This window comes from Manacus candei, unplaced genomic scaffold (assembly GCF_025592945.1).
Source record: "Manacus candei isolate 608988 ecotype Guabito, Panama unplaced genomic scaffold, ASM2559294v1 h1tg000014l, whole genome shotgun sequence".
In the NCBI taxonomy this organism is placed as follows: Eukaryota; Metazoa; Chordata; class Aves; order Passeriformes; family Pipridae; genus Manacus; species Manacus candei.
In genome coordinates this window covers 39,038,988-39,063,326 of record NW_026138062.1, presented here as the reverse complement: position 1 = coordinate 39,063,326, position 24,339 = coordinate 39,038,988, and the positions used below count along the sequence as shown (strand labels likewise).

Here is a 24,339-nt window from a genome sequence, read left to right as displayed (position 1 = left end):
TGTCCACAGGGTTACACAATCAGAGCTCTCAAATTTGGTCTGTTTATTCCTTCGTTGTTCAATAGAAGCTTTTAACATTGTGAACGCTGTTGGAACACTTTGGAGGTAGCTCCAAATGGCTTTTGCTAGCTGTGGGGCAAAGGCCTTGGAGCACTGGAAGCTAATTTGTATTACTGTAAGTCTATTTTATCTATAGAGATTTGAGGCTTACAGAATTTTAAGTTTTGGAAGAATGCAAGACAACCTAGGGCTCCCTCTCTTTGTATTGATGCCATTTCTGCACCCTTTGCATGTGAATTTTAGACTAAGTAGCTTGTATTTTCCTTTTATTCCATACTTCTAATAGTATGGAAGTCTATTTCAGTAAAACTAAATACCTAATCATTTGCAATACTTAAACTGTTAAAAAGCCCCTGTATTATCAATCTGAGCTGTATGGATCTAATAAAAGAAAAAAACCAAACCCAATTTAAATGAGTACCTTACAATGCTAAACTTGGAACTTTTCAGCATGGGAACAACAACTCATGCAAATGATATACAAATACAAGGTCCAAGGATAATCACAAAACCCCCTCACTGCAGTTTTCATGCATGCTAACTGCATTTTTGCTTATAATCTAACATTCAAAATGTTCTCCATTGGAGAAAAAAAAAAGGGGAGGGAAAAAAAAGGAGTTAACCACATTAGAAACACTGCAGATTCTTAGTATTTTGAAACTGACTGAAAAAAAAAATCAGACTTGAGAAGGATTTGGTTGCTCAGTGCTTTTATTCACAAAAAAACGAACATCTTGGCAAACATGTAGTATCATACTTTCCACATATCAGCAGAGCCCAGGCAGCAGCAAAATAGTAGTGATCTCTATGCTTTATTGGATGTTAGAAGGAAAAAAAGTAAATTGAGCATAATGGTCAAGTATATATAATGTGAAATATATCCTTGTTTTCAGGCTGTTTTAATTAAAATAGATCTTATGCTGCCTCCTGTTGGTCACCTACAAACAGAAACATCTACAATTATACTCCACATTACAAACTGCAGTCAGCACGTTCTACAGCCTATACTTTGCCTACTACCTAATACTAACCAGAGGAGGTAAACAGCTTTCTTCATGGAGTAATACCGTAAATAAGTCTGACCTGGTAAATCTACTCCATTTAGTGCATATAATAAATTTTTAACAGCAATAAACTGACTTACTAAAAATGTATTTTGAATATAGAAAACCAAAAATTAGTAAATAAATAATAATCATCAGGTCTGTGCAAACATAATCAACACCTGAATAATTGATATTTATTTTAACAACTAAACCAGTGTGATAACATTATCAAAGTGCTAAATGTTTTGACAGCATTCTTTAAAAATTAAGATTATCCAATATAATCATCACTGGATATTAAAATCCCACATATAATATATATTATCTCCATGTATATTATACTGGTCATGCTTATAATGTGTTCTGTGACATAAAATAGAATACTATTAGAAATGTTTTGGTTACATCGTTTAAGTGCAAATAGTAGTTATAACTTTACATGCAATTTGTTTTAAACATCTTACTCTATTTCAGTGAGAACATTGGTAATCATTAGTCATCAACTATTTTTTAAGGAAGGTACTTTTTCATAAAGTACTGTGAGCTTTGAAAAGTCAGAAAAGATATAGAAAAACTCGCTTTGTACTGACTTTCTGACCTTTTTTAAATTGCATAACAGCTGTGTAAAGTAGAATTAAAAATCTATTTGATCCAGACCTACAGCAGTTATTCATGCAAATAATCCATATTAGTCAGTGTAGCTGAGTTCATTGAGATTTCTTACATCTTTAGCAATCAATCACAGGGTTTGGAATATAGGCTTTTAATTCTATCAGAAAGCCTTATTTTTAACCATAACTTTCTAATACAGCTTCTTCTGCATTCAATTCTGCTACCAGATTTAATACTTTGTCTGTGGAATTGTGGCAAATGACCTTCTTTCCTTTTGTGAGATCCTTTTGTAGTACAGGCTTCCTTGCCTAACTGAAGAAAACCAGTCTTATTTCACAGTAACTTTTCTGTAAGCAATGCTGGAAAGTAATTGACACTACTACTCTATTTCCTGATCACTGAGTAAAAAAGCTCAACTCCATGTGAAATCCATGAATGATCTGTCAAACTGGGAACTGACATTAGTTCCTGTGCAAGTGTAGTGTAGAATATTAAAGAAGCATGTCTATTTTCCATATTAAGCTTCATTCAGTTTTCACTATCTACACTAATTTATCTCATATGTCATTGCTCTGTCTGATGTCCTATGCTAGAGTCTTAATATATGTAGCAAGTAGCTGGATGGAAGACTGCCAAAAAAAGCTGCTGTAACAAAAAACTTGGGGGAAAGAGTATTACCTGAATTACTGACTGACTCACTTGCTGTTTATGTGATCCAGCAATTTGGTCATGACAGTGGCAATTAAAAAACCCTTGCAATTCTCTAGTCTCTTCCAATTTGCATAGCTATTTATACCCATGTACTATGGGTATAGTATGTTACTTCTGTCATTGCATAAACTGCATACTCACAATACTCAGGTATAAAACCAACACAAATAAACAAGCAAAAGAGAACTGGGCCTTATATTCCGATGTGACAAGCTGCAATAATTAATGGTCAATGAAGTCTCTAAGCTGTGCTGAGTAGCTTTTATTAATACTAACACTACTCTTCTCCTATGTGTCTTATTTTTCTCCTAGAGTTTCAGTAAGCAGGAATAGTATTCTTCCTCTCTCTACTCGATACTACTCAATACATTTGCTTTCTACTAATAAAAAGTTGTGTTCCAATATAAAAATATTTACATTTCCCTAAGATGATTGTAGAGGTTACCTAGCTAATTGTAGTTACAATATGATTTGGAGACTTACTATGCAAAAAGCAAAATAAATGTGGAAGTTGCCTGAAATATTGTAACAAGCAGCTATTTACTTCTACAGAACTGACACGCATCTTAATACAAATGAATTATTGAGTGGAAGGGTTCTTCTCTATTAATATGTTCTCCAAATCTGAATAACTTTAATTTATGTACTCATGAAAATAGTTAAAATGAATGTTATGTAAATTTATAAAGGTATCTGATAACAAATTATAGAATTAACCACAGAATTCCATTGTTTACTGTTTAAAACAAAAGTATGTTCTAGGCAATATTAAGCTTTAAGCATTAATATTGAGCTTGAGTTTTGCCAAAAGTACATGCAGTAGTGATGTGATAATGAACTTGGCACAGTCGTCTCAAGTCATATGAGAGATGTTTCAGATGCCTCACTAAACTTTATTAATTTTTAAACTGCTTGGAAAAGGTATGCTTAGATGTTTAGAACCATTCTGTCTGGCATAGGACAACCTTACTGCTTACATGATATTTATAAGGAACATAAGGGCTCTCAGTGTCTTGAGTACCTAGTACAAAAAGAAAATTCTCAGGCTGTAGAAGATTACAAATGAATTTATGAAACCTAGCTAATTTCACTGTTCTCCTGTCAGAAAGAGGGCCCCCTTTGTAAGCATGAGATCAAATTTACTTCACGATGTATGCCTAGATTAATATTAATACTAAAAGTCCATTACAATTTTAACATTATAATAGATGACTACTGAAAGTTTATCAAGCAATATATTATGCAGTGTTTACTATGTAATATTTTAACACTTAAAATGACCATGAAGTACAAGTGTTTTAATTCATTTAAACCACTCCAGAAGATTTTTTACCTCAGAAATACTATTTACTTTGACTTTTAATACAGGTGTAGTTTTGTAACTTTGTATTTGATGTATGACAAGATACAAACTTCTCCCATAGTTAACCAAAGCAACAACTATAATTTATTTTACAGCTTGCTGCTATAAGCAGCCTGGTGACTGCTTAGTAGGTAGCATTGGAGACTTCAGAGATGGAAGACTTCTGTTAGAAAACATCCTGAAGGGTTTTTTCTTTAGTTAACAACATGACTGAAACAAAGATATCACATGAATCATCCATCCTGTAGAAATCTTGCCCACTCTGCAGTATGTTATTGAAGTTTATCTTGCTACAGGTAATGGGATGGAAACATAAAATAGAGCTACTACTAAGGCACAAGGATGGAGAAAAACGGGTAAAACTGAAGAGCTGAAGTAAGATGATAGCAATTATCAGTCTCTTCAAGTTAGGTACCTGGTTTTAATGCTGTGAAGGTCACTTTGGCTCTTGCCCTTGCTAAGGTCATTCTGATAAGATAAAGTTGACAATTAATTCCTCTTACAGTTTTATGAATATAAAAAATCTAAATAAAACAACAACTAATGTAGATTTCTTTTAAACTTAAGTTACATAGGGCAAACAGTATCACAGTCAATTTTCTCATTTAGCAATTTGTCTACTGGGACAGCTGCGAATATTACAGACATAATGGCACGTATTACACAATGAATTCCTCATGACTATTCTTTTTTGAAAAGTAACATAATTTTCAAAATTATTAATTACAGAGAAGAGTTGTATAGAAAATTAATACTTTCTATATAATAAATAGCATGAATGACATGTTAATGGACTCTTCCAAAAGCAATCCTACAACATATAATTTAAACTGAAGATTTAAACAAACAGGTACATATTTCTCCATCTGTAAATGAATACTTAAAAATCTGTTCTAAAACTTGTGCATTTAAATAGATTCTGTTGATTCAGGAGTTTCAAAATTCTCCAGAGCAAATTGTCAGTACAGGTGACCAAGGGTCCCTATATTTATTAAATTGAATGACCTGACAGTAAAACTCAGTTAAGGCTCTTGGCATTGGTGAAACTTCTTCCCACTCAGACCTACTACTATGGTAAACTTGAACTTCATCTGTGATTTCTTCTGGAGCATAATCACCACCTAGTATATAAATTTTGTCTTCTGTCCCAACTGCCCCTGCATTAAAGCCAGCGCATTCAAAAGATCCTTCCCCTTTCCAAACACAGGTTTCTGGGCAAAAACTGTAGACTTTGTAAGTGGAGAGATCACATATGTACAATGTGCAGTTCACTGGAACAGCTTTGATTAGAGTTGCATGGAAAAACTGCCCAAATTCTGCTACAAGCTCAGACCACTGATCAGTCATGGCATTATACTTAAAGAAACAGTCAAGGGATGGATTAAAGGCATCAGTAATCTCTACTTCTGAGCCAAGGACATAAATTATGTTCTGACATGCACTTGCTTCTGGATAGTAGATACCTCTTGGTAATTGACTTACAGATTTCCAGTCTTTGGAAAGAGGATTATAGGATTCCACATCCAAAAGACTTCGAGTTTCTTGAGCTCCTCTGGTCTTTCCACCTATTACAAAGAGCTGATTTAAGGTTACAACAGATGTGTGCATTGTCCTTGGTTTTTTCATAGCTGACACTATGGAGAATTCATTGCTGACTGGGCAGTAGCACCAGGTTTGGTCAGTGGCATCATGAAACGGTTCAGCAATATGAAGCCTGACAGTCCTGTAACAATTCCCCTTGCATCCTCCGGTTATAAATATTTTTTCTCCATAGCTAGATAAACTTGACCCTGGTAGATCAATCATGTGTGTATGTGGTAGTTCCTTCCATTTATCTGTTTTGATGTTGTAGCAGAATGTATGTCTGTTTTCTCCATCTTCATCAGTTTTATGAACAAATATATATTTTTCTGTTGTTGAAGGACGTGCATCTGGAAACAGTCCACTGAAGTTCTGCACACTTTTAACTGCATCACTGATTATTACTGAGCAATTAGCACTCTTAAGTAAGTGTTCTTCAGAATGCAGAAAGTCCTGCAAAGTCTTTTCAGGTAACTGGTGTAGTCTCACTTTTTTAATCAAATTAGGCAGGTATTTCTGCCGTGTTTCTAAGTTGTGTTTGGTCCACTGGAGGACAGCTTTCAACACTGATTCTTCCTCAGGGACATTTAGCTCATCAGCCTCAAGACATTTTTGTAATATTTCAAAATTCATCTCCAAAAAATCACTTGATCTGAGCAGCAATGAAAAGTGGTGCTGTACAAAATCTAGCGCGTGATCAAACAAGCGGATGGACCCATAACTTTCTGATAGAGAAAGCAACTGTAGGCAATTCACAAGATCAATACTTTTTATTAGAAAGTCACTGCAAGCTTTGGAAAGGAGTGAAACTTGAAGAAATGATGACAGTTGGAAGAGCATTTCCACATTATCATTTGTTATCTCTGTTTTTCCTGTGTAAGCGTAATCAAGAAAAGCTTTCACTGCCTTGGGTGATAGATTACTAATAGTAACATTGCCATCATCTCGTTCTTTCATATTAACTTCAAACATGGCTCTGCAAATAAAATATAGAAGATATACACACGAATTAAAGACTTAGCAAGCAGCAGAGGAGTATAATAAGGTGGGCTGATCTAAAATACGTCTAAAGTATGGAAGTTCTTATAAGAAAGAACAATGCATTTACTTGGTATGTTTGAAGAGAAAAGGAGTCGTGATAAGAACATATTCAAAGTGGTGGCTTAAAAAAATGATAGCTGCACCTGCATTTTGTATGGATTTTCACAGAGAGCAATGAAGTATGCAGCTCTTGGTGTGAGAGAAAATGTGAAATTGTTCAGGATAGCATCAGTTTCAACAGCTTAGGAAAGAAAAGGCTAATTTAAAAAATACAGAGTAAAAAAAGGCCCATGATTCAGGTCATGCACTGTGGTTGAATACATAAAATTAAGTGAAAAAAAGCCTTCCAAATTGCAGCCTGAGCAAATGGCAGGATGGATGATGGGTGCATTCCTTGGAAATAAAAAGTATGTGAGGGGTGAAAAAGGAAAAAAAACATGAGGAAACTTAATTCCTGCTTTAGAGTTGACAGAGATATTTGAGTACAGGCCAATGTCAGAAAAAAATGAGGTTTTGACATAGGATTGCATGACACAATGAAACTGTGCAGAAAGTAGATTGTGACTGAATACAAAGACAATTGAAATTGTGGAATGAATTATTGCTAAGTACATTTGTGGAAATTTTATTACAACTTTAACTACTTTATTCTAAATATGTAATAACATTTAGGTATTTCACACAATCTAACATGGCAAGATAAATTAACTAAAGTTTTTCAAGCAGGAAAGTGCTGGCAACAGAATAGTGCTGCAATATCCCTTGTCCTACCCTAAGCATCAGGGATAGCAATGGCTTCTGAATTTGACAAAAGATGATAGTGGAGGAAGATTCAAATAAATTACCAGATGCTAAGTATAGAATCTGGATTATTAATAGATCATGGATACTTCATGTTAAAAAGAAAGTATTATAGTTCAGTTATACAATAAGTATCTCTATAGTATGGGATTTTTAAAATTGCTTCCTTTTCTGAAGCCAAAGAGAAAAAAACCCAAACTGTGTATAAGCATCTTCTTTGGGAACTAAAAATCTGGTAAAGCAGGAAGATGCTTGACTTCCTGAGCAAGAACATAAAATTACAGTGAGACACCCATGTCCCAAAGACCTTTTTGCATACTAAATGATGACACTTAGAATCCTTTCCTCATTAACCCAAGAGCTATGATATAAATCTCTAATTACAGAGTAAAATAGCAACAGAACAATACCAGTAGGAGAGCAATATAGGCAAAGGCCTTGACTCTGAAAGCTAACAAGTAAGGATCAAAATATTGCTGAATCTTGGGTTTGCACAAGGAAACAAAAATTAGGAGAAGTCCAAAGGCCAAGGAAGACAAAAGGTGTTCTGTTTTAAAACGTATCTAGTGGACTTAAGTACTTTTTCCTCCTTGAAGGTAAAAAATGGGCCTTGCAATCAAGGATGACTTATGAATCTGATGGCTGCTATTATCAACTCTTTGCAGTAGGGAGAGATCTCTCCTACCAAATTTTCATCTGAAGAGCCTGTAGGTAGTGAAAAGGACACATACGTTACCATGTGCATAAGTTCAGTTCTAAAAACTACCACTGGAAGCTATTTCATCCTAATATTTTTTTCTACCAGAGCATCTTTGTGCTGGCAAGCAGTGAAGAAATAAATGCAAGTAGTTCTTTGTGTCAGAGAAAAACCAAATGAGCTGCTACAGGGGAGAAATTGCTCTCTGAAATTTCATCTGATTTCTCCTTTTTTTTCAGTAATTCTAAGCATATCTCTAGCTATCTTCTGTCAGATATGGCAGACTCCCATAGAACATGGGATATTCCAGGACATTTGAAAATAACACTTGTCACCTATGGGTGACCTTGGGCAACTGAATCGAGGACATTAACTCATTTCTAGGAGCCCATTTTTTCTTTGTTAAGAGTATTAGCTTTGTTTTATTTAACACTGTATTCAGAAACAGACTTTCAGTGTTGAATCGCAAGTTTGAGACTCACTAATAAAAAGGCTAGCAAGGTTCTTCATAAATTAATATTCTGTATGTGAATGATCTAGCTGTTCCTTAAGAACATATAGCTTTAAGCACCAGAAGGAAGATCACAGATCCATTTCATGCTGAAAGGCTGAAATCTGTAGTTTAGAAAAAGTACATCTGTTTAAATACATCTGTCTTAACTGAAGACAATCTATAGACCAACCATTCATCTTAGACAAACAAAATGCAGTCCCATTCCAAAACCATGTACAATTCATCCACAATTGCTCAATGGATGTATTTATAATCAACCTGTTATGTTTCACTAGATATGTGTCACAGTACATAGACTGTCCAATACAAAGTCAAACAATATCCTTGCAGACCTTTAAGTACTGATACGGCCAACAGGTAACTCCTAAATATACGTAACTTGTGTCAGTTCTACCCAAGAGCAGAACCACACACTTATGGTATGAAGCTTGTATTTCAGAGTATGGACTCCTGTCTGAATTCACAGAGTCCTTGTGGCACTTTGGAAATACAAACAGATGCACCTGGTGTATCCTTAAAATGATGTTTGAACGCTTTGCTTGAAACTCTGCACACGTATGTAAGTTGTGATTTTTTTTTTTTCTTTGGGGAATTATATTTCTTTCCTCTCCCCCCAGAGAATTTAGAATCTATTTCCTGCAAACTCATGCCAAATTTGGGTTTACCTGAAAAAATCACTGCATGCTGCCAGTACACAACGATGACAGGGAATTATTTCATCTTTCACAACAATTTTAAAATCAAAAAATATATTTTGTTCTCTGAACTTTTGTAGTACTTTTAGAATCTGTTGTCCATGACCTTCAGCCACTAAGGAATTGATTTTATTTTCAGGAACAGAAATCCCATTGCAAATAGGTCTGCTAATGTAATCCCGTTGATTGGCCATGTTTTCTTCAATCTATTCCTGAAATGGAAAAATAAGGAATTGATTCTACAGTCTTATTAAAAAAAACCCAAGCAAAATCAATAGACCATAAAACAAACAAAAAAGTTCCCAATGTTGAATTTAGTTTATAAGTCCTATGCACAGTTAGAAATTTGTGTCATAAGTGACTTTTACACAATACTCCTTTGTAAAATATATACACACAGCATATTTTGAAAAGTAAAATATCTGCCACATATCAAGGAACAACTCTACAAATAATACCCACCTGCAGGAATTTTTCCAGTAAAGTCCACAGGAAGCACATCAAGGAGTGTGATAAAATTTTTAAGGGGCATTTAAGAGAAAGATTAGTCCAGGGTTACCCTCAAAAAAACCCAAACTCTTACAATTTAATGTACAATGAAGTTGGAAAAAGAAAACTTTCTTGCATATTTTAGATTCCAAAAGGCTCATCTTTCTACAGCTTGCAGTGGAAGGGAGATAAAGGCTACCAGACTGCTTCCTACGTGAATTCCCATGAGGCACTCCGGACTGAAATAACAGAATACAAATGAACACCAACAGCCTGGCCGAATCACAGGATTGCTGGGGTTTACCAAATAAGGTCACTTAGAGACACTTTGGTAACAGTACACCTTTGAGTGTTTAGTCAATTGAAACTCATTTTGTCTTGTAGCTCTGGTCTTGCTAGGTAGCTGTATGTTTGCCCACTGTAAGCTTCATTTACAGTGGTGTAAATTAACTGGCTTCAGAACCCATTTAAACTTAAGACAGTGCAATCTCCCTTTCAGCAGCCATGTTTTGGTTCTGGTGAAAATCCCCATCCTGAAGTATACTTTTTTTATGGTGAGTTGGCTTTAACTGTTTTTTACAGTGAAAATATTTTACTTTGTCAACATAAAGAAGCTTTAAACATGAGTATATTTTATTTACACATATTTAAAGAGCTATTTATACGCTGCAGATGCATAAACTGCCCTTACTGCAAATCTGAGTCAAGGTTGCCTATTCTAAAGCTTAAAGAAGCATTGCAAGTTTTATTCCAGGATTTTACTTCCACAGTTCCAATTAAAATTAGCAACAGATAATGGCCCACCTGAATTGACAAGGGGATAAAAAAATTCCAAGCCAAGCTCAGAAACCAGAATACTGGGTTTGGTTTTTGATTTCATGAAAAGGCTTATCTGATAACATGATACATTCAGAGCAAACTAAAGCATCAGGCAGTCTTCCTCATGGGAGGTACTTTCACAGCAGACTGATCTATACTTTATCTAGTCAGGTAGCTCCAACCACAAATAGACCTCCATGTCTCCTGGAATAGAAGAGATCCAGTGATCTTGCTGCCAGCACTGGCACCCGTGCAGCAGGCATCTTCTCCTTCCCATGGCCAGACAATCTCACGTATTCACTCTTTCCATTCTAAGCCTGAGGAACTAGGAAAATACAGAAGAACAAGACCACCATTTATTCTGATAATGTATGGCCTCATAAACCCCCAACTTCAATAAATCATAAAGTAACATTTCTTCTAAACAAAACCTTTTCACAAAATTCTGGAACTGAAAATAGATAGTAGACATCTTTCTCCTTTTATATGTAATTTCTATAACAAGCCTCAACCTACAACTTTTTTTCAGTAGGTAAAATTACCAATTTCAGTAATATTTATCTTTGTATAATGACCACAGTGACATAATACTGTCATCAAGTCCATCTCTGCTATTTTAGGCAAAAAACATCATATAATCACTTTCATAAAAGCAGTCTAAGTTCCAGAAAGTTTTCTTTTACCACACTATTACCACAAAAAAAGACTATCCCAGTACACTGGTGTCGAGACTGAAAACTTCTTAATTACAGAATCAATTTATTAATGCTTACATATATTTGTTCTTCTGTTAAATTGTAATTTGACTTAATTTTCTGTTGTATATTTCTTCACTCTTTTAATTATCAAGAGCATTGATATCTTCTCTCAACTTTCATTAGAGTGAATAATTGTCAAATTTTCCAAGGTCCATTTATAAGACTGAATTTTTGTTTTTCCTTCCTATTTCTTGCAGTTTTCTCTTCATCCACTCTAGTTTGATCTTAAATTTTCTTCACTGATATCAGATTTGTTGTACAATATTATGGTTAAGATCTCATCATTGTCTCACTACTCCAGTTTGCAGGACATCTAGTGCATCCTAATTCTAATCTCTAATAGCAGTGTCTCATTGTTTTATTAAAAGCAAAATTCAGCAGTGTATCTTTAATATTTTTGTCCACTATTCGGTAATGTAGTAATGAATATCGTGCTATGACTTAGCCTAATTCACCCTTGCCTCCATTAAGAAAATACATATTAAAAAAATTCAATTCTCATCTTTTGTGTAGCCAATTCCTGATTTATATGGTAATTTTGGTACTAATTTACCACCCTACTGAATCTGTAAATGATTTTAGAGCCCTCCAAACTATCTTAACAATTCAGCTAAAACTTGGTATGTTAAACGAGGCCAACTAGCATTTATAATTATTTCATACTTTCTTCTACAAAGCTATATGAATTAATCAATAGAGGTTTTTTAATAAATATTTGATCAAGTTACTGACAAAAGGGTAGAAAACATAGAGGGTGCAGACATATGTTGCATAGGTCTGTAGCTCAGGAAAGCTGGGCTACAAGCCTCCTTTTATTTGCTCTATTAACTCCACAGGATTCCAATTTCAAAGCCTGTCTTTATATGGATTAGCACAAACCAAACTCCAGTAGGTGGTCCATTAGAGTTGGGAACTCCTATTTTTGTTTCTTAGCATATGGCTGTGCTGTAGAGCAACCATCCTTCCAGCATCTTCTGTAACACGACACATGAAACCCTGAGCACTGCAGTACGTGACCCAATCATATACCACTTGACAAAGCTCCCCTGCTCACATCCTGGATGTTTACACATCTTACACTCACAAATGCCCCATTAGCTATTAGCCTGGTTTTCTAAAACAAAAAAAAAAAAAACAAAGAGAATCCAAAACAATTCCAAAGCTTAACTCCCTTAATACACTTTCCCTAAGGTTTTTTTTGCTTGAAAGCCACCTCAAACAAGGGGCCAGTTGACCATTACAGTGAAATGCCATAAAAACTTCACAGTTATTAAGGTCAACCCCATATAATACACGATTGGGGGACATATATGTACTTCTCAGAGCTATCTGTGCAGATCTCCAGTTGAGGGGCAGGGCATTCTGAATGCTTGAAAGCTAAGTAGCAAGCAATGGCCAGCCTATGTGTGGCCACAGAGCAGCCTTATGGACAGTAAGCTCATTTTGTTCATTATGGTGGATGAAATCAGGGACCACCCGGGAGCTCTAAGGGAAGAGTATTATAGTCTGTCACAGAATCCACTAATAAGGACCCAAACCTTGTAAGTTCTGCTGTTTACAAGACTCCTCTGTTTTAGAATCATAAAATGGTTTGTGTTGGAAGGGACCTTAAAGATCATCTAGTTCCAACTCCTTGCCCGATTTAACACTGTCCTCTTCCCGAGACGATAAGGGACAGAGGAGTCTAGGACACAATGAGCTCGTTGTCACAGATGCCAGGTAACCACACTGAGAAGTCTGATAAGTCCATAGTCGTGATATGAGATATACACACATTCCTCTTAGTCGTATCTAAGCTATTGGTAAAAAGCTACAAGAAGATGTTTAACTGACATCAACACCATGTGAACAGCTGCCAAAATCACTCACCGATTTTCTAGAGGAATTGTTTTACTTCACCAATGCTAATGATCCCTTTCCAAAGATAGTTAAAGACATAAATTTTTTATGATTTTTCTTTTAGTTGGCACCATCAACAATCCTTCTTAAATGTTCTTACAATTCTGTACGTAGAAGAAATTGAAACGAGTCATTTATTTGCTTATATTTTTCCTTTGACAAGTCCAGGTGCCCTTTTGAGTATCAGTTTAATAACCTAGATATATGTTTAATCCTAGATTATACTAAGAGACTGCAAATACAGCATGTTAAATGCATATAGCAGACCAAAAACATCCAGGACAGACCTTTTCAGAATATCTCATATAGCATACATTAAAATCATAATCACTGCAATCCGCCTCCTAGAAATGGTGCTCACATCCATTCCACCCAATTTGAAAGAGCAAAACAAGCAGAACTGTGAAATGAACTTTGAGCAGAGATGAACTTTTGTTTGCGAATGGTCTGATCAGAACATATCATGTACATATATTCATAAACGCTTCTGCTGAGATTTTGCTAAACCAACAATCAAAATAGCCTTAGCTGCTACAGCTGATAGATAAAATGGTTACAGAAGTTTAAATGTGCCGATGAAGTTGAGAATGGTGGAAGATGTACAATTAATTCTTAGTGAATAACCAAGGAAAATTTATTAAAAAAGGGAGAACGTGTGTAATAAGAATGGAGCACAAACACCTGGATAAGGGTACAGAAAGACACCAGAAAAGGCTTAGACCAAACTGCTTGATCACTTTATAACAGTAAGATAAAAATATACATACAAATACATGTGACTTTTAAAAAGCCCAGGGGATGTTGTTTTGTGAAAGTATTGAGTATACATAAGTATCACACATAGCTAAGTCATCACCTTGTCAGAAAAAACACATTATGGCTGTGCCTGCCTGACAGTAAACACATCCAAACACTTGTAACAGGACTGAAGCTCGACACTGTTTCCAGCACGAAGGACACCAAACTTACATCAGCCACTTAGAAAGTACAAGTACTGTTCTCTGCTCTACCAACACAGCTGGCAATAGGTCTAAACTCAACAACCTTTTTTTGGTACTTTGGTATTTACAAACAATTGTAAAACAATCTGTCTGCTTCATCTGACAGCACAATACAGATGTGCTATGACACCCTTTCACAATTAAAAAAAAATAGTTCTTAATACTTCTTAGCAGGTATCTTCTGAGAAATAAATTGTTCTTCAGTGGAACATTACGTTTGTCACTTGGCCTTCTCCCAACTTGGATAGTATGTCTTACTGGATAACAGGATTTTAAAAAATAGTTAAGAGCTGATATTTTACACCATGATTTATATACCTATGAAGAAGGAAGAGCGATGAAGATGAAAAAATTGTATACATTTCTCTAGAGAAGTTTCAGATTTTTTTTCATACAAAATTTAATTGTACATTAATTTATGTTTTGAAAAGGCCAAGATCAGCATTTTAAAATCTAATATTAAAAATAAGTATTATATTATTAAGTCTACTACATATCCATTAAGATGATTTGCTATTTTCACTCGTTATCCATTCAAAAGGGGTGAAATTAATAATTTGTTAACAAGTTTTAAAGACATCGCTCTGCACTACACATCTAATTTAACATTCACCAAGGTGAGTATGAGTGGAACAGATATCTGAAGGAGTTGGTGACACTTCTAATTGCTGACTAAAAAGACAGGAGTGATTTAAAATGTAACTAAACTATATATACTGAGTAAAAAGTTCTGTACTTTTATATTGTATTAATGTTTTGATTGTCATTGACTGTCTAAGATTGAAAACACTAACAGAATTCCAGGTTCTAGTCTGGAAATTTCAATGCAACTGAGTCTCACAGCTTCTTCATAAATAACTGAACTTCAATGAAAAATAATATTCAGTCAATCATTTTTAGACAATCAAAAAAATGCATGTGACATTCTGAGGCATTTAATCCACAAAAGTGGCATTTATCAATAATACATATTGAGACAGTATTCTCAGACTGAAAGGTGACACAGAGACTTTAAAGCTTTGTGTTCTTTAGAAGTGATTGAAAAAAGACCCAACATGGAAAAAAACCCAGCATGATATCAGTAGGAAGGAAGGAAATGTCACTGGTCCCTGGAAGCATTCCAAAAGTGGGAGATTCCTACTCTGCAGGCAGGGATCATTAAATGCATCTTCTCTTACAAACACATGAATCCATTAAGATAAAGCAATAATCACTTATAAGAACTAAAACTGACTGGATTTTATCCTAAAGCTAAGTTTCTCAAAGTCATCACGTTCCTTTGCAAATTATTTTCTTAGCTAAAAAAGATCAAGAACTGTAATTTTAATTTTCAGAAAAAAACCCTGGAATTAAAATGCCATGCTACACTTCTAATTCTGGCAAAAATAACAACTACAAGCTCCAGAAAAGGAAATCACAATGCTTGAAATGGAAGCTACAGTTTGATATTGGTGAATAGCATTTTCCTAGATTTTTTTTCTTGACAGTGTTAAATCCTTTTCTGCCGTCACTTAACTTTTTCTCTGTCTTTGGATACTACAGATTATGCCATCGATTCCTTCACGAAGTCATGAAGAGAAATGGGAATAATATTTTGAAATATGATAATTACCCTTGATGAAACATATATGTTTTCCTTATGAAACATATTTCTACACAAATGCTACTCCTGTGTTTAAAACGTTTTGCAAAGAGCAACATATACTCAGTTATAACTATGACATATTTTAGGCAGAAAGACTTTCTGGCCCATGTAGAAATAGCACTTTTCCCCCATGACCAGGGAGCTGTGAATTCTAAACAACAGCAACAATAAAAGGAGGATTCTAAGAAATACCTGCAATAATATAATTTTCAATACTTTTGCATCATTTGTACATGGTCAGTATAGAATGGTTGAAGCGTTAAGTATTTCTAAAGGCAAGCAGCAAGAAGAAGGGTTATAAATTTTCAAACAGGCCCTAAATTTTTAGCCATGGTCCAACTTCAGAACCAAAGGGCAAACGAATTTATTACCTTCTGAGGATTTACAGATGGCCTGTAATTGAGGGTACGTGGGAACCCAGTTCTGACAACCATTAGAGCTCTTAGTGCTCTCAAGGAGCACGGGATAGAAGAGGCTTTTGTTCGGACAGATCTTTTGAAGCCAGAACCCAACCAGGATGATGCAGCGCGTTGCATCTGTTGTGGGGACAATCGGCTCCTCTTTTCTGGGCAAGAAAAGGCAGCGAGGCCAGGGCAGGCAGAGGCCACCCCGCTGCGACCGCTCTGCCAGGGGCTGGGACGACTCTCCAGCGGGATGGATGTGCTGATGGCAACATCTCAGCCGGATGCGCCGATGGCAGCGATGGGACACCGGGGGCATCACTTGCCATTGACCGGTCACGGTGCCATCAAGAACCAACGTCCCCCGCCCCACGGCATAAACGCGTCCCTGTCTCGCGCAAAGCCGGGTGCAGTCAGAAGCTACAGGGCAACCACGTTCCTTCTGCCCCGGCCGGGGTTACCGGCCATCCCCAACCTCCTCCTCCCCAAACTCAACCCCGGCCGCCATGGACCCCGCCCCGCCCGCAGGGGGAGGGCGGTGCCGCCAGCGCCACCACTGCGCATGCCCAGGCAGCACGCGCGTGCGCCCCGCGGCGGCTCCGTTCATTCTAAGGGAGGACTAATTCTGACAGGACGCGCGGGATGGGGCAGAGGGTTTCCTTGCTCTCAGGGCGCGACCGCGGGGCCCAGCCGCGGGGTGTGGCGGCCTCCAGCACTGCCACCGCTCCGTAGCCGGCCAAGCGCCAGTCCCCCCTGAGCGCTCCCTCCGAGCAGCGCGCACCCACCTGCAGCCAACACCCGTAGCTCACCGACCGCTCTGGCCCACCCTCCGCTGCAGTCGCACCAACAGATTGGAGCCTTCTGGTGTCATTCTCTCGCTCCTTGCGCTCGGAATGGCTCCCCCGGCCGTCAATCCAGGGCAGAGCCCGCCCATCTCCGAGATTCTTCTAGGCTGGTTCCTCCCTGACGGCACCACGGGTGTAGCTCCGCCGCAGGCACCGCCTTTCCCCTGATAGGCCGGTACCTGGCGCATTCCCCTGTCACTCATGGGGTGCTCTGACATCGGACTGGTCGTGGTGCCTCGAGGGCGGGGCCTTCCGTCCCTCCCGCACGCCGATAGGCTCCCGCCGTGCTCGAGGGGTGGGCCGTGGCGGGGCCGGCTGGGCCGGGGCCGGGAAGGGCCATGGGCAGCGTGCGCTGGGCTTTCCCCTGCGGGGCCTGGCGCCCCCGCCGCCGGGAGTGGCTGCTGGCCGCGCAGCTGGTGCAGCCCGAGGAGAAGGACCGCATCGGCCAGTTTGTCTTTGCTCGCGATGCCAAAGCCGCCTTGGTACATGGGGGCACGGGGACGCGGCTGTCTCTGCAGATTGGGCATTGCCCAGATGTCTGACTCTTTGTAGGAAAACGTGCTCTACAAGGGCATTTCGGGGAAGTAATGCATCGTAAAGTACAAAGCTTGATGCGTAAAGTATGCAGCTCTGCTTCGCCGCGGAGCAAAAAGAGATGTTTGCAGTCTGCTCTCAGTAGTTACTGTGAAAGTCTTCACAAGTTCTGTGTCGGGGTGTCAAGTTAGGAGACAAAATCAGCATACCCTGGGAGACTGTACCTAAGACAGCAGTGTAGTGTGTAAGAGAATAAAGCTATTCTACACGATTCAGGTTTTAAATCTCGCATCAGGATGTGTTAGTGATACAGACCTGCTAATTTGTGTGTAAGAAGTTACCCATCACTTTTCAGCTGCTCAGTATTTCATTTAGTGCCGAAGTAATGGAGTGGCTGTACTGCAAGGAAGGCTTGAGACAATGTTACCGTTCAGGGTGGTGTAAAAATATTTATTTGTGCCATGAAGTATCCTAAGCAAGTAAACAAGGTAGGGAAAGGAACTGTTTTTGTGATTCTTCTAGGCTGGGACTGCTTTTGGGTCTTATGTTGCCTCTGTGCTAATAGTGATAATAAATGTGTTTGATACTCAGGTCTGGTGAACTCGTGCTTTGCAGACACAGGCTTTTATAAAAGGGGGGAATTTAAATTATTCAGCTAAAATACGCTCTTACTTTGTATCAGCAATAATAAAACCATATTTTTCAGGCAGGTGGTTTTCTAGCAACCAGAGGTATTTTGCAGATAGCATAATAGTTCTGTATGAATCACTTCCATTTTATTTCACAGGCTGGTCGCCTGCTGATGCGGAAATTAATTGCAGAAAAGATGTGCATACCTTGGAATGAAGTACGCTTGCAAAGGACATCGAAAGGAAAACCTTTCCTGGCCAATACCATAGTCAGTATCAATTCGAATTACAACTTCAATATCTCTCATCAAGGAGATTATGCAGTCCTTGCAGCTGAGCCTGAGCTTCAAGTGGGCATTGATATAATGAAGACTAATTTACCAGGTAATGCATTATTCTGACCAAAACAGATTCTGTAGTGTTTGAGTACTGAACATTTTCACATTTCCCAAAGAAGTAATCTGTGTCCTAGAAATTTAGTGTAATTAGAAAAGAGAGTGTATTTGGGTTTTTTTAAAATTGTTATATGCATTCCTCATTGTTTATTTCTGTTATGACAAATATAAATCTATTTCCCATTTAGAAAAGCAGGACCCTGGAAAAGTAAAGTCATGAATTGTGCTATGATACTGGCAGGATCAGCATCTGCAGATATGTTAATTATGGATTTTCTGTCTCTTAGGTAGAAGCAGGGATGACTTTCCAAGTAGTGACAGTGGGAAATTTTTTTTTCTTAGTAGAATCACCTGAAACTCCTTTTTTATTGCTATGCTATGAATATGTAACACTGACTTTACCAGTATTGTTTTCTCTGATAGTTCCACTGAGTGGTGCTCTTGTTCTGCAGTTGCTGAGTCCATTAGATTTCAGAAGGTGAATCCACTATAAATCTCTTTCTCTGGAACAGCTACAAGGACAAAGATTTCCCTATGTGCAAAGTACATTACAGTAGGTTTGTTTGGTTATTTTTCAAATGCTTGTTTAAATACAAAGTACTTTATTTTGTGATGTTATCCAACAGAATCTTGATTGAGGTCTCCACTATTCTAGTTCTTGTATTCCTTTATTGCTCCACCAGTGAAGATGCAAAATCTGCAGTGCAGATATACAAGAGAGTATCATGCAGCTGCAAATTTTGAGAATTCTGCTATTTAATTGTGTGCTAGTATGTAACAAGGAGTCCTGGTGCACATAAATATTTTATACAACTACTTAATCCATGCTATCTGTTTTTGTTTTACTTGTGAACAATAAGAAGCCTCCTCTTTCCATATTACTTCTACTTCATTATTAAAATCTGAAAAATGAAACTACTAGAAGATGCAGACTTCTTCAGAGGTAAAGGTGGGCCATAAGAAAAACTATTCTTAGCACTGCAAATAGAGGCAGTTCTACAAAAGTTGCTCACCTTTTTTCAAGGAGATAAAAGTTTATCACTTTTTTCCTTTTATTCAGATACTGAACTAAATACTGTAGTGATGGTAGAAAATATCCTCTTTAGGTATTTAGCTTCCTTAGGTATTGTATGCTTTTGCCTTTTCATTATCTGGCATGTTATTGTTGTAGATTTAAATCAGTCTTTCAGTTTACTTGTTTTTGAATAATTACTGAGAACAGTGATTATTTTCTTCTCTTCAGATCAGTTGAAGAGGGACTCTTGAGTCATTTGGGAACAGGCACACTGTAGTACTGTAGGTTTATTAGTAGAAGTATTTGTGCACATTTTTTGACCAGAGAATTAATGCATGTGAAATTATTTTAAGCCTTTCACCAAAGGAAAGGAGAAGGATTCTCACAGTACTACTAATTCCTGTGGAAAAACTCAGCTTGTGTTTGATTTTTAACTTATGGAAAAGAAATTTTGCAACAAGTGTCAACAATGGTTTAAGTGGGATGTTGATTTACCAGTCACTTAAACTTTGCAAAGTAGAACATTTTCAGAGACTTAGGAAATAATTATAGCTTAATAAAAATTGCCTGGAGCACTTAAAAAAAGTTTGGATTCTTAGGTTCAAGAGCTTTCTTGCTGTGCAAGTGAATTTCTCTTCAGTAATGCAATTTTTTAGCTTAGATGGATTGCAAAGGTAAATAAACTAACAATTCGTTCTCTATCTTTCATAATCAGCCTGCAATTTTTCTTACCTATCACATTAAAGTTACTTTGTTCTGGACATGTCTAATCTCAATGTTCTTCCAGAATTAAGTATTTTACAGAGATAAAAATCAACTTTTCTCATTGATATTTTGGTTTTATGTTAGGCTTGCATATTAAAAGACACAAAACAGTAAATTTTCTGTATGTGAATTTTACAGAAAAATTCATTTGATCTAAAAATACTCCATGCTCTTTTAAGGAAGTAGTCTATTATATGCAAACACATGATTGACTTTTCTCTGAGGCAGATAAATATAAACAGAACTTGACTCATTTTTCTCTTTTTATTCTCATTATTTCATCATTGAGATGAGATAATGCAAGAGATGATAGAGGTTCTCAAATGAGAGATGTGTCACACACGAATTGGGATATCTAAGTACCACACAAAGAAGCTAAATACCATGCTTCAGTCTAGCTAAGGGAGGAAAGCTGTCTCTCTCTCTGTCCAGACAGTTAAAAGCTTTATGCTGTTTGTTTTGGTAGCCATAAGCTAAAGTGAGAGTTAGGCACACCTACATCATAGTTAACATACTTGGCATGTCTTTTAGGTAGCAACCATGCTCAATTTTTTGAACTTGCAATGCTTTTTTAATTGCTACTTTTCATTTTTTTCAATAGGAATTTCCTAACCTAGGAAGAAGTGCCAAAGCAGATTGTTCTTTGCAGTGCTTTTGCCCTTACAGTGCCTTAACTTTACCTTAAACCAAATTTTATCTGGTTTTGTTTTTATTGTTGTATTTCAGTAAATCTCATAGTGGCAATCAGCATCTAATCTTTTGCTGCAAGACATAATCACCAAATTCTTAGTGAATGCTACAGCTTTAGATATGTAGATGCCCTGTTTGGGATGAAGAAATTAACAAAGGATTCAGTTTAAATGTTACTTCTAATTGTTCAAAGAAGTCAGAATTTATAAATATGTAAGCGCATAATTTTTCGATGTGAAGGAGTGTTAAAACAGCTGATATTGTTGTGGAGCTAAAGAATCATAGTGGTCATATGCACTTACACTGAGTAAACAGGGAGGCATTTCTTTGTTCTTGTTCTGTTTGAAACTGGGAAGAAACAGCCATTTTAAGCATACTCTTAAAGAATACCTATTACATTATAGCAGTTTCATTATTGTCCTTTATTTAGTCACATTTCTAACGCTGTTTTAACCTGAAATTGCGTCATTTTGTAATTAATGAGACACCAATGCTTGATAAACTGTGAAAGAAAAATTTGTTATTCTGATTAAATCTCCTCTTTAAGGAAAAATAATCTTTTCTTTTTTTTCTGAAGAAACCATCTTAATCCTTTATGAGTCTTTCTTTAATAACAAAACATAAAACCATTTGGATTAAAATATAAACAGATAGGAAAATGTGGAACAGTAAAAATAAACGTGTGTAGAGTATATATGTTTAAAATAAGGAATAAATTAGCAATAAAGAAAGCAAAAAAAATTTAAAATAGGTGATTTTAGTAAAAATAAGAGGTGGAACAAAGAGCAAATATAAGAATGCTTGTCTGATTGTTTTTGGGTTTTGGTGTTGTGGGGTTATTTTCCCTTCTGCACACTGAATTTAAAATAATCACAGTTTATTCCTTAGCTGGTCTTTTGGGAAATTAAGTTATACATTCACAATGAGGTGTTAAGTAGAATAGAATTTATTTTTTTAAGAGAACTAAAAGTACGTCTCAGCCTGCACTAGTGACAGTTAGCTTTGGCTTTCCAAATTAAGAAAGTTTAGCAGAAAAATGTGACATGAGGGCTAAAATTAAGTAATTACTATGTAGGTATTAAAAATGTGCTTTTTGAGGAGTTTTTTGCTAACGTACCCATTTCCAATAGCTTCAGCTCTACAGATACATATTTTGTTGCAAGAGTTGAAAAATAGAAAAAGTCTTTGTTCTGTGTAGTCAAAAGCTTATTTGGGTGTCATCTCTGCAAGTATTACAGTTTGGAGCTCATATTGATGTCAAGGTTGGGAGACAATGTTTTAGAGACAGACTTGAGATTTTTAAACTAACTTATGAGATGATAGAAACTTATCTTAAATATTTCACATCTTTCCTCAGTAACTGTAAATAAAATAGCCTCAGCTGCATTTCCCTGATGTATTTCTTCCCTAAGAAAAATTCTGATTTTCAACAGGGCAAATGATTTTATATTTCCTCAATAAAGATGACAGGTTACTGTTGTCACATCAGGCTTTCAGGAAAGTTTAGGACCAGGAGACTTCTACTACTTCCATGAGTAGCTGTTTGCTTGCCATTTATTGGGTTGGTGCTGTGAATTCTAGGTGTTCATGGCTGTTATGTGCTATGTTGCATTTTAATGGAAAATCCAATTTTTTAGGGCATTAAAACATTATTACTTGTCCTGTCCGTTCATCAGACTTGTTGGGTTTTGTATTAAATATGTGTATCTTCCTTTTGTTCTTCCCTAGTAAAAACCAATTTAATAACAGTAAAGCAAACACTTAGAGATAGTATCCACAAGACTAGACATAACTGATAGAGGTGAATGGACTATTGAAGTTCATCAGTTTTTCAGCTGTGGGCCACCCTCTGCTTTTGCCATGTTGCAGCACATTTATCTTCCTCTTATATCTTTGCTTAAACCTTCTGGGTGGATAAAAGATGGCTCCTGCTTTGGCGAAGTTGATTTGTGTGTTGGTAGGGGAAAGGATGTGGGGGAACAGCTTGCCAGTGACTAGCTGACTGCTGTCTCTTCTCAGTGGAATGACTAAACAAAGCAAAACATGCTGGATTTAGCTGTCAAGTGGGACAGTCTTTCAGCTGCTGGCAAGCCAAACAAATGGGTTTATAAGATTTGGGGGTTTTGTTTTGTTTTGTTTTGTTTTTTTAAAGAATGTGCTTAGTGGTCACTTTCACTGATATTGATTGATTCCCAAATTTAAAACACTAATACCTTTTCTGTCATCTTGTGGGATTTTTTGGACTTTGTTTGGGGAAATGGGGGAGGGATAGTATACAAACAGAGGTGGGGAAGTTTTAAGTGTGAAAATGATAAGGGACATTTTTACTTCATCTGACAGTGAGATTTGTGTTCTGGGACAGGATTCTGTGCAGTGTCCCAGTTTCTGCCATTACAAGGAACCCTGTTGTTCAGTGGATTCATTACTGCAGTAGGATATCATGGTGTAGAAGGACATAGTCCTAGAATATGGGATTTCTCATCAGACTTCTTCAGAGAAACCAGCTCAGTTTGAATCAGCTTGTGCTTTCTAAGGTCTCACAGCCTTCCCAGGAGGGGAACAAACTGCATTAGTCAGATCAAGGAGGTGTTAGAAAGTGTGGATCATGTAGTGAAATTCATATGGAAGATGAAGATGACTTAGGTACTGAGAATTGGCTTTCCCCCTCCCAGTTTTGTCGAGTATAACATTTTGTATAACAATTACCAAATGGATTCCAGTGCACCCTCATGTACTGTGGTGATACTGTTTTTTTAAAGATGAGACTGCTCTCCCTATAAGGACACTTTCACTGAAGCACCTACCTTTTCTACCTTTTCCTGCTTGATAAACTCAAAGGAAAATTTGATACTGTGATTAAATATAATTTTTTTTTTGCTTTGTCTGTTTTTTTTTGAATAATAAATTGTAGTGAGTGGTAGGTTTTCTTTAAAATGTTAATTTTTAAGCAAAGGATTAATTACCAAAGGTTTTTGTCAGTGTAATCTTTCTGAATGTACAGAAAGGCCCTTAGTATGTTATGGCATAAAATGTAATATCTGAGAGTTCTGGTAGTACTACTGTACTGTAAGGTTATAGATGCTCAGATATATATGTGGGAGCTCTTGCACTAGCAACGTTTTTGTTGTCTTTGGAGTATCAGAAGATGTAGTTAGGAAAATGTTGTGTTCCTAAATGTCTGTAACTTTTAAAGACATCTCAGCATGTTTGACTTTTTTGATTTTTCCAATTACATCTGTAGTTGGGTCCTCACAACTTGCTTTATAAAAGTACATTTTTATGTTTATAGATTTTGGAATTTTTTGCGAATTTTTAGTGTGATGCATCATAAGT

General features: G+C 36.8%; 2 protein-coding genes across 18 annotated transcripts in view; one reads left to right on the top strand and one right to left on the bottom strand.

Annotated features, from left to right (window-relative positions):
- Positions 1–3,337: 3,337 nt before the first annotated feature.
- KBTBD3 (kelch repeat and BTB domain containing 3) lies at positions 3,338–17,042 on the bottom strand. Of its 7 annotated transcripts, none has more exons than XM_051779835.1 (4): positions 16,919–17,042; positions 9,092–9,333; positions 5,275–6,349; positions 3,338–4,260 (listed from the first exon to the last, which is right to left on the bottom strand). In XM_051779835.1, the coding sequence occupies exons 2-4, from the start codon at positions 9,313–9,315 to the stop codon at positions 4,195–4,197; spliced, it is 1,365 nt and encodes a 454-aa protein (XP_051635795.1). In that variant the 5' UTR covers positions 9,316–9,333; positions 16,919–17,042; the 3' UTR covers positions 3,338–4,194. The 7 variants fall into 7 exon arrangements, with proteins under 7 accessions (XP_051635795.1, XP_051635789.1, XP_051635790.1 ...); XM_051779829.1 differs by adding an exon at positions 10,415–10,754 and having other exon boundaries at positions 3,338–6,349; positions 16,919–17,033; XM_051779830.1 differs by adding an exon at positions 10,623–10,754 and having other exon boundaries at positions 3,338–6,349; positions 16,919–17,033.
- A 160-nt stretch (positions 17,043–17,202) lies between these two features.
- The window catches only part of AASDHPPT (aminoadipate-semialdehyde dehydrogenase-phosphopantetheinyl transferase), a 29,629-nt gene continuing 22,492 nt past the window's right edge, over positions 17,203–24,339 (top strand). For 6 of the 11 annotated variants that reach the window (XR_007903237.1, XR_007903239.1, XR_007903240.1 and 3 more), the window contains exons 1-2: positions 17,220–17,460; positions 18,300–18,525. Coding sequence is in view for 6 of the 11 variants with exons in the window: in XM_051779869.1 (XP_051635829.1) it covers positions 17,317–17,460; positions 18,300–18,525 (370 nt within the window). In the remaining 5 variants the exon portion in view is untranslated. Of the gene's footprint in view, positions 17,461–18,299; positions 18,526–24,339 lie in introns of all 11 variants that reach the window. The other 5 variants (XM_051779872.1, XM_051779873.1, XM_051779871.1 and 2 more) reach the window with 4 other exon arrangements.

Excerpts from the sequence above, each read along its gene's own strand:
- KBTBD3 (XM_051779828.1), bottom strand. The coding sequence starts at position 9,315 with ATGGCCAATCAACGGGATTACATTAGCAGACCTATTTGCAATGGGATT. Across the intron at positions 6,350-9,091 it reads GCATGCAGTGATTTTTTCAG|AGCCATGTTTGAAGTTAATA; the intron begins GTAAACCCAAAT and ends TTTTATTTGCAG.